The 17528-nt window shown below is 37.2% G+C and overlaps 1 protein-coding gene across 4 annotated transcripts; it reads right to left on the reverse strand.

The window, feature by feature from the left end:
- Positions 1–1287: 1287 nt before the first annotated feature.
- On the reverse strand, positions 1288–17369 carry LOC132633416 (MMS19 nucleotide excision repair protein homolog). Of its 4 annotated transcripts, XR_009579647.1 has the most exons (22): positions 17169–17369; positions 16921–16983; positions 16787–16841; positions 15449–15546; positions 14783–14941; positions 14632–14691; positions 13603–13791; positions 13001–13054; positions 10782–10868; positions 9981–10686; positions 9507–9886; positions 9023–9096; positions 8531–8636; positions 7549–8402; positions 6637–6712; positions 6428–6539; positions 5072–5148; positions 2898–2981; positions 2266–2345; positions 2092–2160; positions 1848–1903; positions 1288–1761 (listed from the first exon to the last, which is right to left on the reverse strand). XR_009579647.1 is itself a non-coding variant. In XM_060349825.1 (21 exons), the coding sequence occupies exons 1-20, from the start codon at positions 17247–17249 to the stop codon at positions 2127–2129; spliced, it is 3429 nt and encodes a 1142-aa protein (XP_060205808.1). In that variant the 5' UTR covers positions 17250–17369; the 3' UTR covers positions 1288–1903; positions 2092–2126. The 4 variants fall into 4 exon arrangements, 3 of the variants coding, with proteins under 3 accessions (XP_060205808.1, XP_060205809.1, XP_060205810.1); XM_060349825.1 differs by having other exon boundaries at positions 1288–1903; XM_060349826.1 differs by having other exon boundaries at positions 1288–1903; positions 2898–2978; positions 17169–17368.
- Positions 17370–17528: the final 159 nt, after the last annotated feature.

A 17528-nucleotide genomic window follows, 5' to 3' on the forward strand; every position in this document is an offset into this window, starting at 1 on the left:
TTTCCTTGAAAAGCACCTTTTTAAAAAGTATTTTTCAAGAAAAAGTTGATTTAGAAGCTTGGTGAAACAAGCTATAACCCTTTGTGCTTCTAGCAAAATCTGATATTACTCGGAAATACACATTGCACTTCCTCACTAATCCTCATTTGTGCTGTGACGAGTCTTTGGGGATAGAACCACATATATGTGGAACTCGGGTTCCACTGACCCAAGAAGATATAACCGGTCAAGGTAAATGGTACACTACTTCTTCCATAAACGTTTGATTTGAGGAGACTATTTCGTCGAAACGGTGTGCAACTATCGGCCTACGTATTTCTTTTTTCGATCATATTACGGTTTTAAGTTAATATTACAAGTCTTAGGAGCCGTTTAGACATGATTTCATCTCATGAGATGAAATCAGGTTTGGACATGCAATTTGGATTTCTTAAGTTGCAGGTTTTTTTTATAAACATAAAAACTCCACAAGTTGTGAAAACCATCAAAATTCTCCAATTCTCATACAATCTTATCAAATGAGTAAATCATAATAAAATTAATACGCTACTAGAAGGCCTTTCTAAAGAACACATCAATTGATCAAGCTTTAGTTCAATAAAAAGGAAAAATTAGCATGAATAGTAATGTAACTACTCTTTAATATAATCCTTTCACATGGTAAACATGATTGATAAATATATTTTACCAACTTGCAAATTAATATTTAATACAAATGATTGGTAAACATGATTAGTAAATATATTTACCAACTTATGGGTCTTTTTTTTTACAAAATATAAACGTATGGTTCAAATTTTACATTTATATTTTTTGAAATCATAATTTCAAATCCCAAATCATGCCTTTTTGGAATTTCATCTCATGAGATGAAATCAGAAGCGATATCGCATGTCCAAACGCCTACATAGTTTGGCAGAGGTACAGTAAAAATTAAACGAAATAGTATATAGAAGATTTAAGTCCCTTAAAGACTCCTGCAAAAAGATTTAATGATACTCCACAGTCAGGCGGAGACATTAGAACAAAAATCAAAGAGAAGTCCGACAACGTTGCATTGTGTTTTTTGATTGTTTACAAGGTTGGTAGCAGAAGCAAGATTTTCGGGGGTGTTAAGTGCGAGATTGAACGCTAACCTTTTACAACAATCAACTGTTAATCATGTAGAAATCGCGTACTAAAATGTGGTGTCACAATGATTTAAACTACTAGAATCAAATCTTCCAAGTTTTTTTTTTTTTTTTTTTTTTTTTTGATACAACTCAGTTCTGAAAGCTAGAGTACAGCTGTACCCGGAAAGAATGGTTGAAGGAAATTGAATCAATAGGATACAATGTATGGTAATAGAATGTTCCAAAGTTTTTGAAGCATTCAGTTCCACCCACTACAACCGTTCAAACAGGGCTTCTAAGTTGTGGAATGACATCCATGGTAGCCACAAGTTCGAAGCTTTACAAAGGTCAGTACAATTTTCATTTACAGCTAGCTCTCTCTGCATACTGAGAGGAGATGGGATGTTCATTGTAGGATTAAGGTTGATGCATCACCACTTAATCGCTCACTGGGGTGTGGAATAAAACTGCTGCCCCTTCCGATGTTGGATCACTGCAGGGGGATTATCCCTTGTAACAAGTATACACCGTGATTGATGGCCAAGTGACAAAGAACTTCGATACAAGAGCAGCTGTCAAAGACTCCAGAGACCACTTCCTCATATTGAAATTTAAAGACCATGTCATTGACAACATGTCTGACGCCCCCCTTGCCAAGAAACAAACAGAAAACGAGAAGGGCTGATTGTAGACCTATCGATAAGCTACTATACAAGCAGAAGCAAGAGGGTGTACCATCTACAAGGATGCAACACATGAATGTGGTAGCAATCCTGCTTATCTATGCAATCCTGTCAACACAAAAGTAATCAAGCATGGTAAGCAAAACTTTAGAAACTGTATAGAAGATGTGGATCAAAATTCTCAGCCATCTAAAGTATTAAATTTTCTCACGTCATATTCATGCAACAGTGTGCCTAATACTTCTACATTAAGGAGTTGAGGTTAATATCGATGACAAACATGATAAAGATATTACCCAACCAGGCTTGCAAGGAGGCCTGCTGCGTGCTTTTAGAAGTGAATACTCCTTGATGCCATTGAAGCCCTACAAATTAACAAAAACCCCAAAATTATGTATAAGGTTTCAACTCGTAAACCCGTTAATGTGTATATAATTGATGTAAAGAACAATGGATCTATAATCTCTTACCAAGCTAGCCGACATTTGACTGCCTCTAGACGAACAACCCTCTTTGGATCATCAAGAGCTTTGGTTATAGCTTGCAACACCTAAATACGGAAAGACACATTGTGGAAATCCAGGCTTCATGAGAAAACAAGAACCTCTCATACTCCTGATAAATAAGCGGTCGCATCCTTCTAGCAGATACACGTGCCACTTCCCCACAAATTTGAAGATTATCAACAAAACTATCATACTTGATGATGCCAGGTCCATTTGTTATTATATTGAGGAATTCATGAAAATCATGTATGCACATATTATACATTTACGAACATGAAAGAACTCAGATTCTAAGGGATGCAAACTAGGACAACTCATACAAGATATTCACGAAGGGACAAGGGGATGCAGAGCACAGCAGCCGCTCGTCAAAGGCATGGACGCTAATTAAAATAGACAAGTAACTTAACCCATGTAAGGTTTAGTAGGGATGGCTACGAGGCAGGGGACAGGAAGTTTTCCCTCAAGTCGGTGAGAGACTTATTACACGCTATTAAATCCATTGTTAGGCCTTCATTTAGTGTTTCAGAACTGAATCTTCTGATAAAATGCCGTATATCAAATCATGATTGCATTTCACACGACAAAACACCAACCTGTGTTCTCATGGGATATATCCTCGCATGCGGCAGCTCTGACATGGCACCAAGGCACTGGATTGCAGTCTCTCGGATCACCTGCTAATTTTAAGTAATGTCAAAATTAAGAAAGGCCACAAGACTGAAGATGATTTCATCAAAGACTCCACCATATTTTACTAAACAGCTAGGTGCTTGATTGCAAGGAAGGAGCTCTTCCCATCACCTATCCCCGCTTATCCCTAGGCACATAAAACAAAGACCAGGCAAAATGGAATTGGGGGATGGGAAGCGTACAAGACTCACAGGATCAAGTAAGTTTTGTCAAAAAGGAGGAAAGGAAGAACCAATCAAGGCTACACTTGCGATCATTCCCACATGCTTTATGTCGTTACAAGCACTAGCCATGGTCATAGCCTCACATGTAAATCAAAAGACTTCCAGAAGAACTTTTTATTAGATTAGGCAGGATTTTCACGACTCCAAGGAGTTGGGACAGCATTGGGGTGAAAGACTCTTATGGAGATTCGGTATAAAGAAAGCACGGCCCATGGAACAAGGTAATTGCGGAAGAATATAGGACTCCAGAAGGAGGCGGCAGGGCAAAAAACATCACTCCACCTTTTTGTTTTTGGAAAGAACTGGAAAAGTTTAGTGGTAAGTAGGATCAGTTTTTTTAGACACAAGTCGTATGCATTGAGACTCACATTTCCGTACTACAATATCTCTTGCCAGAAGTAGATGACAACAACGACACCTCAGCCACGAAGAAGTTGGCTTCGGCTATATGAATCCTAATTGACCATGATTCTTCATTTAAATTCAACAACATTACACAAAATAAAAAGTAGTAAAATTCTCTAGATCTTCTACCAGCATGAGAATCTATGATAAGGCTAAAAATCTCCTAGAAAGCATAGGACCTACAATTAACGTACTGACATAACCAAAACATACAAAACATATTCCCAACTAATAGATATAGCCTATAAAGATCATTTTCTTCTATTATGTTCATTCTTTCGCTAATTTTTGCATGGATCTAAGAAATTGTAAAACAACTTCCTCCCGTGTGAATTCTCTCTCGTCCCCTTTTAGCAATTTGCTTGATGGTTTCACACATTCAGACTGGTGTATCTGGAGGCTGACGTTGGACATGACCAAACCATCTTAAGCGACTTTCTCTTATTTTATTTTCAATGCGTGCTACTTGCACCTTCTAATGTTTTTTTTTTTGACAATGTGGTCATATTTTATATTATCTAATCTTTCGTGACCAATTTAAAAGAATAAATTAATCTAGTATATTCTTGTCAAAAATAAATTAATCTGGTATGACAACACATCCATTCAGCAATTGCATATTTGAGACACTCATCTTGTGGATGTGTTCAACTTTAGTGGCTAATAATCACTCCCACGACATTGCTAGTCTTATCTGTGGAAATTACTTATCACTTCAGTGGACAACCAGAAGTAGATGATGACCCATCAAAATAGATGGTTATTGGTTACAAGAAGGTCAAGCTCACCAAGAACTAGGTCTAGAAGAAACCACTGGAGGTGAGAGAGTAGTGGGCTATTTCCAATGAAATCCTACTATAACAATCTTGATTAGAGAGGAATCGGCTCAATATCCATCTGTTTTATTCTCATGTTACCAGGAAAGGGTTGTTTCTTCACTTGGTTGGCAGTGAAGGGAACGTTTTGAGAGCTGAAAACTTTAGAAAACAAGAAATACATATACCGCTTGGTATTTTGTGTGTAAAAATTTGAACAAAGACATGGACCATCAATATTCTTTACATTGTCAGGTAGACAGTGAAATTTTTGCAGATGGTTTAGACAGGCAATGTCACGTTATGTGATCTGCAGGTACTCTTCAGCTGAACCTTTAGATTACGGAGGGCAAGACACAGGGCGATAGAGGGCTCTACTATCACTCATGTGCGTTTGTGTGCAAAGACGAGAGAAATAAGAAAATCTTTTGCAGGGACAAAGTATAATTTTGTTCATAAGGGGACAAAGAATAGTTTTGTACATATGGGGAACAACTCTTGTTCCTTGTTTCTCTTTGGTGCATACATGAGCTCTCAATTTGTATAAATTTTTTTTTTTTTTTGGGGGGGGGGGGGGGGGGGGGGGGGGTGTGGGGGGCTGGTGACAAGCCAAGAATAGCAAGGAACTTTTACCATCATATAAGGATAGGATGTGAGCTCAATAAGTCTGCGGATCACCGTGGGAGCATTTTCTACGATAGCTTCTTGTCCTGCATCAACGGAAGAAGTAGAAAAATGAATGACAGAACCATTGAATGCAAAATTTAACATTAAGGTGTGAAAACCATAACCTGATTAACTTTTTTTTTTTTGTATAAAGTAATAATTTTACTAAAATGTTTGAAAGCACATGTATACAAGAAGTATACCAAACAGTAGAAAGCCTATAGAAAGATGCGGTTTTTGACAAAAGACATCAATCTTCTATACATAAATAAATCTAATGGGTGCACCAAAAGGAAATAACGGATAAAAGACTATTCCTCAATTGTACAAGTTCATCTCTACACTTTCAAAAACTCTCCTATTTCGCTACTTAAGATAGTCATACGAGGGCTATCAAACAAAAAAAGAGCTCCCTTAGTTCTCTCTCCAAGTGACCCATATAAAAGCTAGAGGAGCAACATTCCCTCCCTACTTCTCCAAATAACCTGATTAACCTTAAGTTGGATAAAGACACGTGTAATTTGTTACGATTTAGTAAAGAGCTTTTTGCTCGCACTTTGGGTTTGGGAAGCTCAATTACACTACAGGTTCTCCAGACTTCTGTAGTGAAACTAATATGTCTTTCCAGTTTTCTCCAGGAAGTTGCTACTACTTAAAAGAGCAAATAGCACACAGCTTTTCATCAACATGCTTACCGTCCAGGGGCATCATTGGAATTAATATAAAGCCTGTTGTATTATGTTGCGGTTGCTTAATGGTTGGAATGAATCCCAGGAAAGGCAACAGCCATTTTTTAGAGTCCTCGTGTCCTCTTAATTGCTGGGCCAAATGTCTCCCTCTTACCACTGGCACCATACAACTTTTGACACGTAAGAGCCTGAAATCTGAACTCTGGATTGAGGACCCTTTCTTATATACTACACCTTTCTTATATACACCTTCAGACCGGTGTATCTGGAGGATACCTCTAGTTTTTTTTTTTTTTTTTTTTTTTGAGATAACCTTGCTGTCCGGGTGGAGGGTCCCTCTAGTATTCAGATATGCCACTTACATCTAGCATCACAAATAAAAATCTTAAGCAAGTACAAAATTGGCAGCCAGTGAAGCTCTTCTAGATTTCAAGCAACATCCAAAAGCTAATTGCCTATGTCTTTAACTTCTTTGTGTAACCTTGAAGATGAACAATTACAAATATAAAATATACAGTAAATATGCAAATCCTTAACAGATGGTGGTCAATAAGCAAATTGTTTGCACATGCTACAGCAATGAACTTATCAGAACTAAAAGAAATTCTCAGAGAGATAAGCAAACACTCTTTACCATTTTTATCCGTTAATATTCCAGAGAGAACTATTAAGGCACTATAAATTATCTCCTTATGAGAGACATCCTTGCTCAATATAAGAAAGCAATCCATAAGTACAGGAACGACCTGTATACAAGGATAAATATCATAAGCAATTAACTTCAGGCCTGACCATCAACAATATAAGAATCAACTAGTTGTGGTCATTGCACTACTCACTCACTTTTTTGGCGTCACCAACAACAGCAGCAAGAGGAGTTTCAGACACCAGGTGTACAAAAGCTTGATAGAGAAAACACCTGAAATCGCGGGTCGATTAACTTAAAAAGAGGACGTGAAACAGGCAAGCCAGCTTAACATTAGATCAGATCCACAGCAGTTAAATTCAACTCATTACAATGAGCACTTTTAAGATCGAAGTCCTCCCGTTCAATCTTTAATCAGCAAAAACAGTGTAGCTAATTAATATTCCAACAAAAAAATTACTTGTTTTATCTAGGGATGGCAACAGAACTTTGGAAACATATGTTACGGCGATTCATGTATGCTCTGACAGATTCAATAAGGCTTATTGAACTTTGAAAATCCACATGAAACAACCCTTATACGATTAGAACACAAGTATTTAGGCAAATGAAGATCTCACGGAACATAGCAAACAAAATGGGACATGCAAGATGGGCAAGCTTCGTATTTTAATCCTTTTTTTCTTTCTTTTTCAGATTAGCATTGTAATTTCATAGATGAGAAAACCCCACCCCCAGGGGAGGGGGCTTTACGCCTATTATATATCGCGCCGCATACCCCTTTCTTCTGCAGAACTTGCCTTTTAACTTAGTACATTACTTTGTAGAAGATAGCAGCTAGTGTTCAGTGTTATTGAAGAGAATCGCATTAAAATTAGCTAAAAATAACTTTTCTTTAAACAAGGTAGTAGAAATTAATTAAAAAACTTCTACCAAGATGATAAAAGCTTCTTAACATCTATTGCCATTCTTAGGCTTCTGAATGTTTCATCATGAAACCAAGAACCAGCAGATTATAGTTTCTATCATAACCAGATAGAAAATGAGAGTGTGAAGCTCCACATATAGAACAATAGAACTTCACAACTATATTGATATTTGATACATACCTTGTAGTGGATGAATCACATTTTACTATTGCAGATAAGAACATAGGCATCATAATGTTGAAAAACCGTTGTTTATAGAGTGGGCGAATGCTTGCATGATAATTTCTGTTCAAACAAGCATCAGAATCATTCATAAGAATATGAAATGCATCTGCAGCTGATTTTCTGAGACAAAGCACTTTCTGCTCAGCGCGATCTTTCATTTGATCATTAAAAGGTAGCAAATTTCCATGATCTCCATTTGAAACTAAGCAATTCAAGAAAGTCATAGTCACATCTTTTAGCTTCTCATGACCCCGCATAAGCAAACCTTTCCCTATCCATGCTAATCCAACAACAGCATGAATATTCAGACTACTTAGTTTCAGGTTACTCATATCAACCGCACCACCATCATTGCCCTCTTTCCCAATACTAATGTTGCACCACATTACATTCTTGAACAACGTGTCAATAACTTTTTCGAGACTGCAGTCTTCTGATATATTTAGAGGAAGTTTGTTAACCAAAGAACCCAGGGCCTGAGCTGAGGGAATATGACCTTCAAGGAGAGTCGTCGCCAGCAACTGTAATAACAGTCTTATATTTGGTATCCGAGTTTGAGGACGCAACGCAATTACAACTGACGCGAAGAGTGAAGTAATCCATTCGTCTCTACATGACAAACCCTCAGAAGTCTGACCAAGTTGAGTTTTCTTGTTAAAGAGATCGGTTCCTAGAATCAAATCTTTTGAAACGAAAAAGGAGCTTGTTGCCATCACATCAAAAGCTTTCTGAAGAACCTTTTCCTGGCTTTCCACTGAACAGCCTGCCACAGATTGCTTCATTGCAGCCATTGTTGCATCCAGAAGTTCCTAAGGTAAATTATAGTATACTTTTAAGCACATTTCTCATCGAGCTTATGGGAAAATCAGATGAGCCAAATATTTCTTGAAATAGAAGACGCCTGAAGAAAACGGACAAAAATATATGTTATGCTTACCTTTCCCTTTGCTCCTAGACTCAAAGATGTGCTTTTTTCCATTTTAGAGAAAATATTAATCGCAAGATTCAAAGAGACTTCATCTACACCTCCATTGCAATGGAACCTGAGAGGCAACCAAAACATACAGGTCAGACCTTAGCTCGAGAACATTGCAAAACCCAGAAATATCAAGTTATTTAACTCATTGGTTCACGAGAAAAGAACAGCTAAATACTGTGTACTTTTAGACCTCCCTTTCCCTTTGTACTTCATCATTAACCCATTCTTTTAATATTTTCGTTTAAGGGAACATAAGTGGAAAAGCAAGCTAGTGAACCAATGTGAATCTGGGTTGCATCAAGTATCAACATGAGAAAAATCAACAGGGAGCACTGGCCAGCCATACTAGGATGAATCACAATAGAGAATGCAATACGGAGAAATAGCTTGAACAAAAAGGAGTAGAATGGAAAGCTATTAAACAAGAGATTGTAGAGATTGAGCTCGTACCATGGAAGTACCTTATTGGAATAACATTCCAAAAGCCCAGCTGTCAATTCAGCTAACCGCAGATCTCCACAGACCTGCAACAAGAGAAAGCTGTTCTGTTAATATAAACAAGATGCTAGTAAAAGGAAACAGAGTTGAAAGGGGGGATGCGCTCAAGAGCAAGGTTCTCCATTTCTAGTTTAGTCATTTTCAGCAGGAGGTCATGGGTGCTTACACCTACATGTGTACTAAAGATGCCAGAGAGAGAGAAAAGTAGTTTAGTCAATTGCAGCAGGAGTTCATGGGAACATACACCTAGATATGTACTAAAAAAGCCAAAGTGTTATAAGTAGGACGCAGATGGCTGGAAGAAGCAGACTAGCAAACTTGACTTAAGAACGACACCAGGAAGGACATGACATTTCCAGTAACAGGAAGGCTTAAATTAAACAGACGACACATGTGGTAAGTTAGTAACGGCCTCGAGGTTTCAAATAGTACGTACAAAAATCTCAGACAAGCGGGCAGATATAGTCTTCTCCAATTCGCTTACAGCACTAAGCATGAAACTTTTCCCAGTCACTCCAATATCAAAAATGGCCTCCAGTTTGAGTGATTGAGGCATATTTAAGTCATCAGAAGAAATCAGAGAAACAATCTTTTGCCTGACAATAGTGTTAAAGCTAGCTGCCTTCTCGTCCTCATGATACTTATTGACAAACAAGTTGATCTCCACTAATGCTTTCAGTGCTGTCTTCCATAGAAACTTCTTGTTGAAATCAGATTCAATGATTGACGTCAAAGTCAGCAAGATATTCTCATACATGAGCTTTGACACTGAAATAAAGCTTCCAGGAAATGTAGCCAAGATCTCCAAACCTTTAACTAAAAATTGAGCACAAAAAGTGAACGACTTTAGTCAAAAGCAATAAACTTACACTTAGCAGAACTTATTCTTTTGTCAAAGAGAAGTACTTACCTGCTGCATAAACATAAGCATTCCAAGTACTTTCAGAAGAACTTGCGCGAATGAGACAAAAGAAAACATTGCATAATGATGTGCAGAAACTACGAAGTATCTGGCACCAAGGGTCACGAGATAGATCAGGAGCTGAAGTGACTTTATGAGAGCTGACTACCAGCTGTCTGCATGCAGCAAGGAATTCAACGCATAGATACAAGGCCCCAAAGTTAAAGTTTGCATCCAAAGCTGAATGAATAGTCTCATGGGAATTTTCAACCGAGAGCCTTAAAGCATCCACCAACCGAGGAAAGAAACTTTCAAAAACTTTATTGCAGGAAGATGCCGAAGATTTAATGCAAACAGAAAGAAGACGCCCAACGGCATGTAATCTCTGCTTGTATTGGGTAGAAAGATTATTAAAATCGTCTAACTGGGAAAAGGAGTTCAGAAATGTGCTTATGTCCCCATCACCCAGAATCAAACTCAAGAATGAAGCATTATGCTGACGAACAAGCACCTGAAGAAGTTCAAGGGCCTGTGTCATAATTTCACTCTCATGAAAACCTAATCCATCTACTGGATCGGAATCCACTGACAAAGTGGATTGCGGATTAGTAAATATTGCATCTTTTAATGCAGACCAAAGGGATCCTGTGTATTTTTCCATTCTATCTCCTCCATATTTCAACGTGCAGTAGCTAAGGTACTTAAAAGATTCCACCTGTCGCACAAGAATCCATGAAAGTATTTAAAAATTAAGACATTATCAACCCAAACAATAGTAACATAGAACAAATTGCAATAATTGGAATTAACCTTTGCTGACGGCAGAGAAGAAGACAGTTTTTCAAGAAGTAATGGAATGGCTGTGGGTTCAAAAAGTGGTGTCGAAGCAAATGCCAGCTAGAAAACAGCAAAAGTATGTTAGAATCCAATTAAAAACAAATAACTTGGTAAAGGAACTGGAAGGAGAAAGCTCCAAAATTGAAGTATCTAATAATACTAATTGAATATAATTGGAGTAAAAATGAAAAGACAACAACAAGAATGTGAATGCGAATAGCACATTAATTTTATTGGCTTTCTAGATGAACACATTCGATCGAATTATGGCACCATACATGATTAGTTCATCATTTAAGATTTCCTATGTATGGGAATAGGCCCTTCAGTTTAACATTGGAAAGCATATACCAAAAAAAAGGCAGCCCGGTGCACAAAGCATCCCACATTAGCAGGGTCTGGGGAAGGGCCGCACCCAAGGGTTTTGATGTAGACAGCCTATCCTAATGCAAGCATCAGTGTCTACTTCCACGGCTCAAACCCGTGACCTATAGGACACACGGAGACAATGTACCGCATTGGACAACATATACCGTTGGTTCAATTTCAAGAACCTACACCTACTAAGAATTGGTCCAAACTCCAATTGTATCAGTAATAAGCAGCATTCATCAACGTAGTCTCTGGGCCAATAAAGAGCAAAGTAAGAAAATCCAGAGACCACAAGTCCACGATACTATTGCAGCGGATGTTTTCCAAAGAAAAAAAGGTTTTGATGTAAAAAGGCAATCAGATCGTCCATATATAAATGAGTTTTATCATATTACCCAGGCAATACCCACATCCTAGGCTTGCAAATAATCTCCTTACTTTATAGGGAGTTTCTCCCAACCTAATCAAGAACTTCGCTACGGAAATCACACATCCCTCAATTCCTTCAGCTACCTAAAAGCTTAAAGCAAATACAATAAAGACGGATAGTGGTAAACAAAACTGAAACGCCCAAACGTTAAAAGATCCAGGTTCCAACAATTAACCCAACTAAATCCTCTCAACCAATGGATAACTGCAAAGTCTTGGACTAGCATGAAATGCCTGCCCAACAGTTAATGGGCCATGTTGTGCCCGTCCAGAAAGTTAGGAGAGGATGGAAAGATTCTAAATTTAAGACCTTGCTGATCAATTTGTTAACACGTTAATTTTTAAATGGAAACCATCTCAATATTCAAATAACATTCTTCCACTTTTTGGGGGCAAAGTACCAATATTATTATTAACCCGCCATATTCCCTTAATGAAAGAGAATATTATCATCCAGACACTAAAGGATACACCTCCAGTGGAAGCACCCTAGGGAAGAGAACCATATATCAGCATCTACAGTCAATTCTCAATCGGCATCGAAAGAAACAGAAATTCTTACAGCTCTATCCTATGCCACGTCACATGGAGTAAATAAAAATTAAGACAACCCAAAGTAAGTAGCAATGCTAAGATCTACCGAAGTTGTAAGCTTCAATGCATACATACATTGCTCAGTTAAATTCTTTAAGACTTCATTTATTTTTTTATACCACTCCCTAGGAGCTTCCCCCTTTTCGCTCCCTTGGTGACTTGAACCCACAACATTAAGGTTGGAGGTGAAGGGTGCTTACTACCTGAGCAACCCCCTCTGGTGGAGGGGGGGAAAGCGACTCACTGCACATGCATAAGTTCATTTTTTTGTGTTCATTGCACATACATATATCTCTACAAATGCCACTTCAGCGATAAAGACATATCAGATCACTATATATTAGTACACATATTGTGGACCATATCTGAGTCTTCCCCAGAACTAAGCTGCAAACACTATGCTGCCAACCTCTTGCAGAAAAGTTGGAAGAAGAGAACTCTCTTCTCAACTAGACAAAAGTACCAGCTGTTTTAAAACTAAACCACAACTAGAAGAAAACAATTGATACCCCACAACTAGAAAATTAATATGTTAAGCAAAGTGATGCAACTCAACCAGCATAGTAATATCTACATTTTCTTGAGATTCACAAATTCATGTCTACTGTTCGCAGAACAGTCAATCATTTGGGACCTCGGGGGATCCTATGTGAATTTCAGAACAAACTCCTTGATCATCTGATCCATAAATGGATGGACTTGTTAGTGCTTTTAGTATGAAGATACAAAGCATAACATCAATTATAACAGACACTTTAGAAAAGGTTTCAATGAAAGCACTATAAGAATTGGCATACCATTAGGGCCCTTGAGAGTTCCCCCTTCTTTACATCAACATCATCACTCTTAGGCTGGATATTCCAAAGAATAAGACAAATGAAAATTTGTGAAGTTCAAAAAAGCGTGGTGGGAGAAAAATAATGACTATGAACCACTTATGAATGATAAATAACAAGATTTTAGTTTATAGTACATGATTAATTAGCTACCTTCTCATAAGTCTAATGTTTATACTTCCCCTTCAAATGCATGAAAATTATTCTTGAATGGTATCAGTAACCCCCGAAGAAAATAAATACGGTATACTACAAAATATAAATGGAGTCTCAATCACCAGACACATTGTTTTTGAATGGTATCATCAACTCCAAAGAGAATAAATAACATATACTACAAGATATAAAAGGAGTTTCTCATTGATTTCAGACAAGATAGCAGTATCAAGTATTTTTTATTGAATTACCAAATCATACTTGGGACTATAGCTTTCCAGGGGGATGTAGTAAAATTATCTTCACTAAATGTTGAGGCAAACTAACATAGTCAAATAAATATTTCCTAAATAAAGAAAAAAAACACAAATAAAAAGCAGATAGGCATTATAATTCAATAATCTCACATGGGTAAAATGGATAGGAAAGTAACATCCCAAAAGGTCGAACAAATCCCCTGCATAATTCACCAATGGACCAGAAGGTTCAGGAAATAATTGTGCCAGCAGTTCAACTATATGGAATAAGAGCATCAAGCACTGTGGATCCTTTTCACCATCAATAGCTTCACAGATTCCATAAACGAGATCATCACCCTAGGTGGCCACAATCCAAAGATTAAAATTAAACATGTAACGGACCCTAAAGCAAATAAATACATAGGTGGAAGGGAGTAATAGGCTTGTAAAGCAGAAACTAGATATCATACTCAAAATAACAACAGAATGGGATGTTGGAGATTACTACATAAGTTTGGTCTAACATATTAGCACCACATATCTACAGGACTGCATGTTTCTGCAATCCTTTCAAATCATACTGTTATAAGGCCCCTTAGCTTAATCACGAATTCAAGAAATTGTCTTTAAAAGGGTGACAGAAAACTAAAGTAGCTAGAGCTAGAAACAAATATGTATAAGACATTGAATTTCAATTTTATTTTTTTATTTTTTTTTAATGATGGTTGGCCAACTTACGCGCATCTTGACTATTTCACCAGGTACATGCTACCTCCGGAGAGCAAATTAGGATAACTCTGCTCACCAAGGCTTAGGCAAATGGGGAATGTTATAATTTTCTTTTGTTTCTTTAGTATTTTGGTGTAAAGAGTTACACCTAAAGAAAACATCATCTTGGAGTAGTATTAATGAACACTCTTGCTTTATCCCAAAAAAAAAAGGGTATACCGAGAGCTAGTAGTTTAAATTATATTGTTTTGTTGGTTACTTAAAATTACTGAAGATAGCCATACAGTAAACCATGCTATAATTATCACAAAGATCAAATACAGTTAACTGAAAGGAATTAAAAGCTGGGGAGATGTTGCAATTGACTGTATGGATGATCCCAGCAGTCTTTTGTAACTCTTGGTACCTTCTTGGTACTTAGTCAATAGACCTTCACCTAATTAAAAAAAATGAATTAAAAGCTATTACCAGTGAAAAAAGTGCATCCTGATAGCGATCCAACAGGCATTCCAATATTTGAAGGCAAAGCTGCAAGAATTAGACAGTAAATTCCCCGAGCTGAAGATACTTCCAACAGCGTAGAAAGAATAGTTTATTTATCTGTGTACAATCACTATACCTTCCTGTCTTGCAGCCCCAAGGACTGAACCTGCAGGTTTTTAAGATAAGACTCTGCAACAGCCTTTGCTTGACTCTTATTGATCATACCAGTATCTCTTTTCCTCCTTAGTAGAGCCAAACAACCGACAAGGGCACCATGCAACGCTTTCCAGTCTGCCTGATACAAGTACAGTATCATTTATTCAGAGAACTCAGATGATAACCAATTAAAAAACAGACATATAAAAAGGTAAAGATACATGGTGCGCACAGCGATTGAATTTTTCCAAATTGCTGGACACACTAGTATAACAATATGATATATTCCTATTAGAAGCTTAAGAGTGTTTCACAGTTGAGCTTTCATTTCATAAGATTAAGCTTTAAGATTTTAGTTCAGCAATAAGAGAAACTTTTTCATCATAAGTTCCTATTCTGAGAACAGTAGTTCACCAGTAATGAACTAACTTGAGACAGATACGAGGCACAACATGCAGATAAGAGCAATAGCTCGTATCTTGTTTTAATCATAATTGTTTTGTAGAAAGCAAATACCGTAAAGGTGTTAAAGCTATACAGAGGAAAAAAGTTTAACAGACCACATTTAATTACAGACAAAAAAATTGCATGAAAAAAGCACTTTTTCTTGCTAAGGCAAACTCCTGATCCTAGAATGCTTGCTCACCAGCCTCTCTGCGAAGAATTCTAACAAGCTGCTTATTGCGGTATCCCCCAACGGCTTCGATACTAGTCGCATCAATAGTTCTCCAAGTAAGAGGATACCTGGAAGAGCAAAGGTTATGTAGCATAGAGTAAATGTAGGAATAGAAGGAAGGGTAAAATGTAAATTACAGAGAAAATAACGGTATTATCAGAGGAAAATAGCGAAAAAGTGTCTAGATCTCGTGGAGCTTTCAACATAAAGCGCAAATAAGCAACAGGTTTTATTGCAAAGGGCGCAAACGAAAAAAATAAAAAAATGCAAATGAAATTCAAGAGTGATAACTATAAACACAAACAACAATCATGGGAACAATGGATTGAGAAAATTTATAACAAAGTTAAATAGTTATTGTTCAGTGCTTTCAAAACAGACACTGTGGGTGATAGACGAAAACCTTCGTGCCCCTAAGCAAGACAAACCCCTCATCTTGGTTTGCACCTTAGCAATAAGGTTTAAACACACCTCAAGCAAGCCACAGACAACAACGGGAAAAATACCATGGCCATGCAAAACTACACATTACTGCCACTACTACTCATGACATATTTACATACACATAACGTTTCTGGGAACCAATAGGCAATAATGAATATTTACTATGCCTCAACAGAATCGCTAATCGGCATCTCTGATGTTTTTCAACAAATTGAGTTTCATAAAACAAATTTGCAACACATAATGTCTGTCTACTTAAGTCTCCACTTGGCTAAACAAGGATTTCAGATTTTTCACAGTAGATAACAAATCAACAGGACCATGCGCAATAAGTTCCTAACAGATTTATCGGTTTGGTCAGTATCTCATTTTCTCTACCCTCAATTGCTCTTTCTAATAAAATTTCTCTACATACCAAAAAAGTATATGGTAAAACCCTATCCAGACAGTGGCATAAAAAATGGGTGCAGAAAAATGTGAAGATGAATAACTAGTCTACATTAAAATGCTCAAACTCTATTCACTCCAAAATCTTCCTTCTCCCTCTTTGGTGTCTCAGTGCTGCCCCCACACTCAAACAACAATGAGAAACACAGTTCAATGGATAATTTACCCCTCCCCCACCCCCCACCCTCCACCCCCAAAAAAAAGGCAAAAATTACAGCAACAACCCTAAAATTATCAATCAATCCCAATATCATACCAACATTTGCATTGTGAATTGGGGATGAATTTCCTTGCCTTCCAAAGTGAAATAGCACTTCTAAGGAGCCAATTGAATTTTTCTAATTTCCTTCAATTATTAAAACTAGTAACAATAACTAAAAGATGAGTTACTTATATCAAGAAAAAAGGAAAGGGTACCTCTTGAGCGAATGCTGCTATCTGTAGTAGTCAAATACATCTCCATCTCTCTAACCTATGTATATCAACCACAAAATTTTAGCTTGGCAAAATAATAAGTTAAAAAATTGCATACAAAACAAATATTAACCCACCAAGGCTTCTAAACTTAAGAGGTCATTCTTCAAAAGAACAGCAATTGCATCACTGCTTGCAGCCTGCAAACACGAATCAGTAAAATAACATGAATGCAATAATTAAAGGGGGGAAAAAAAAAGTTACACGAGAAAAAGGAACCAACCAAATTTTCTTATTTTATACTCAAATCAATACGGTTGATGCAAGAATTGAAATTAGATAGTTGTAAACTTGAATTGACTTATTAAATTGCAATATATTGTACCTGTTGTGCGGGAGAGGTGGAAGAGCTGACATAGGACTCAATGTGAGTGACATACTGAATAGTAGGAGTGCCAGAAGACATAATAGCGTTAGACAAGAGGATTTTTAAGGACAAAGGAATTCGGAGGGTTTATGGTAGGGGCGAGGGTTTTTGAGGTTTCGAAGTGGAGCGGTGGACAAAACTGTCGGACTGTTACTAAGTACGCGGGCAGAAACGTGTTATAAAAAAAAAATTGGGAACAACAAAATGTTTTTTGGCCTATAATTCCAATAAATAATTGTTGTTTTATAATAATAATCATGGTGTTCAAACCAACTTGTGCGTATCTCGAGTAATCGCACATGATAAATTTCACCTCTC

This window comes from Lycium barbarum, chromosome 3 (assembly GCF_019175385.1).
Source record: "Lycium barbarum isolate Lr01 chromosome 3, ASM1917538v2, whole genome shotgun sequence".
Classification (NCBI taxonomy): Eukaryota; Viridiplantae; Streptophyta; class Magnoliopsida; order Solanales; family Solanaceae; genus Lycium; species Lycium barbarum.

Coding starts and splice junctions, on each gene's coding strand:
- LOC132633416 (XM_060349825.1), bottom strand. CDS start 17,249: ATGTCTTCTGGCACTCCTACTATTCAGTATGTCACTCACATTGAGTCC. Junction 14,692..14,782: donor TGGGGCTGCAAGACAGGAAG/GTATAGTGATTG, acceptor TAATTCTTGCAG/CTTTGCCTTCAAATATTGGA. Junction 8,637..9,022: donor TCCAATAAGGTACTTCCATG/GTACGAGCTCAA, acceptor GTTGCCTCTCAG/GTTCCATTGCAATGGAGGTG.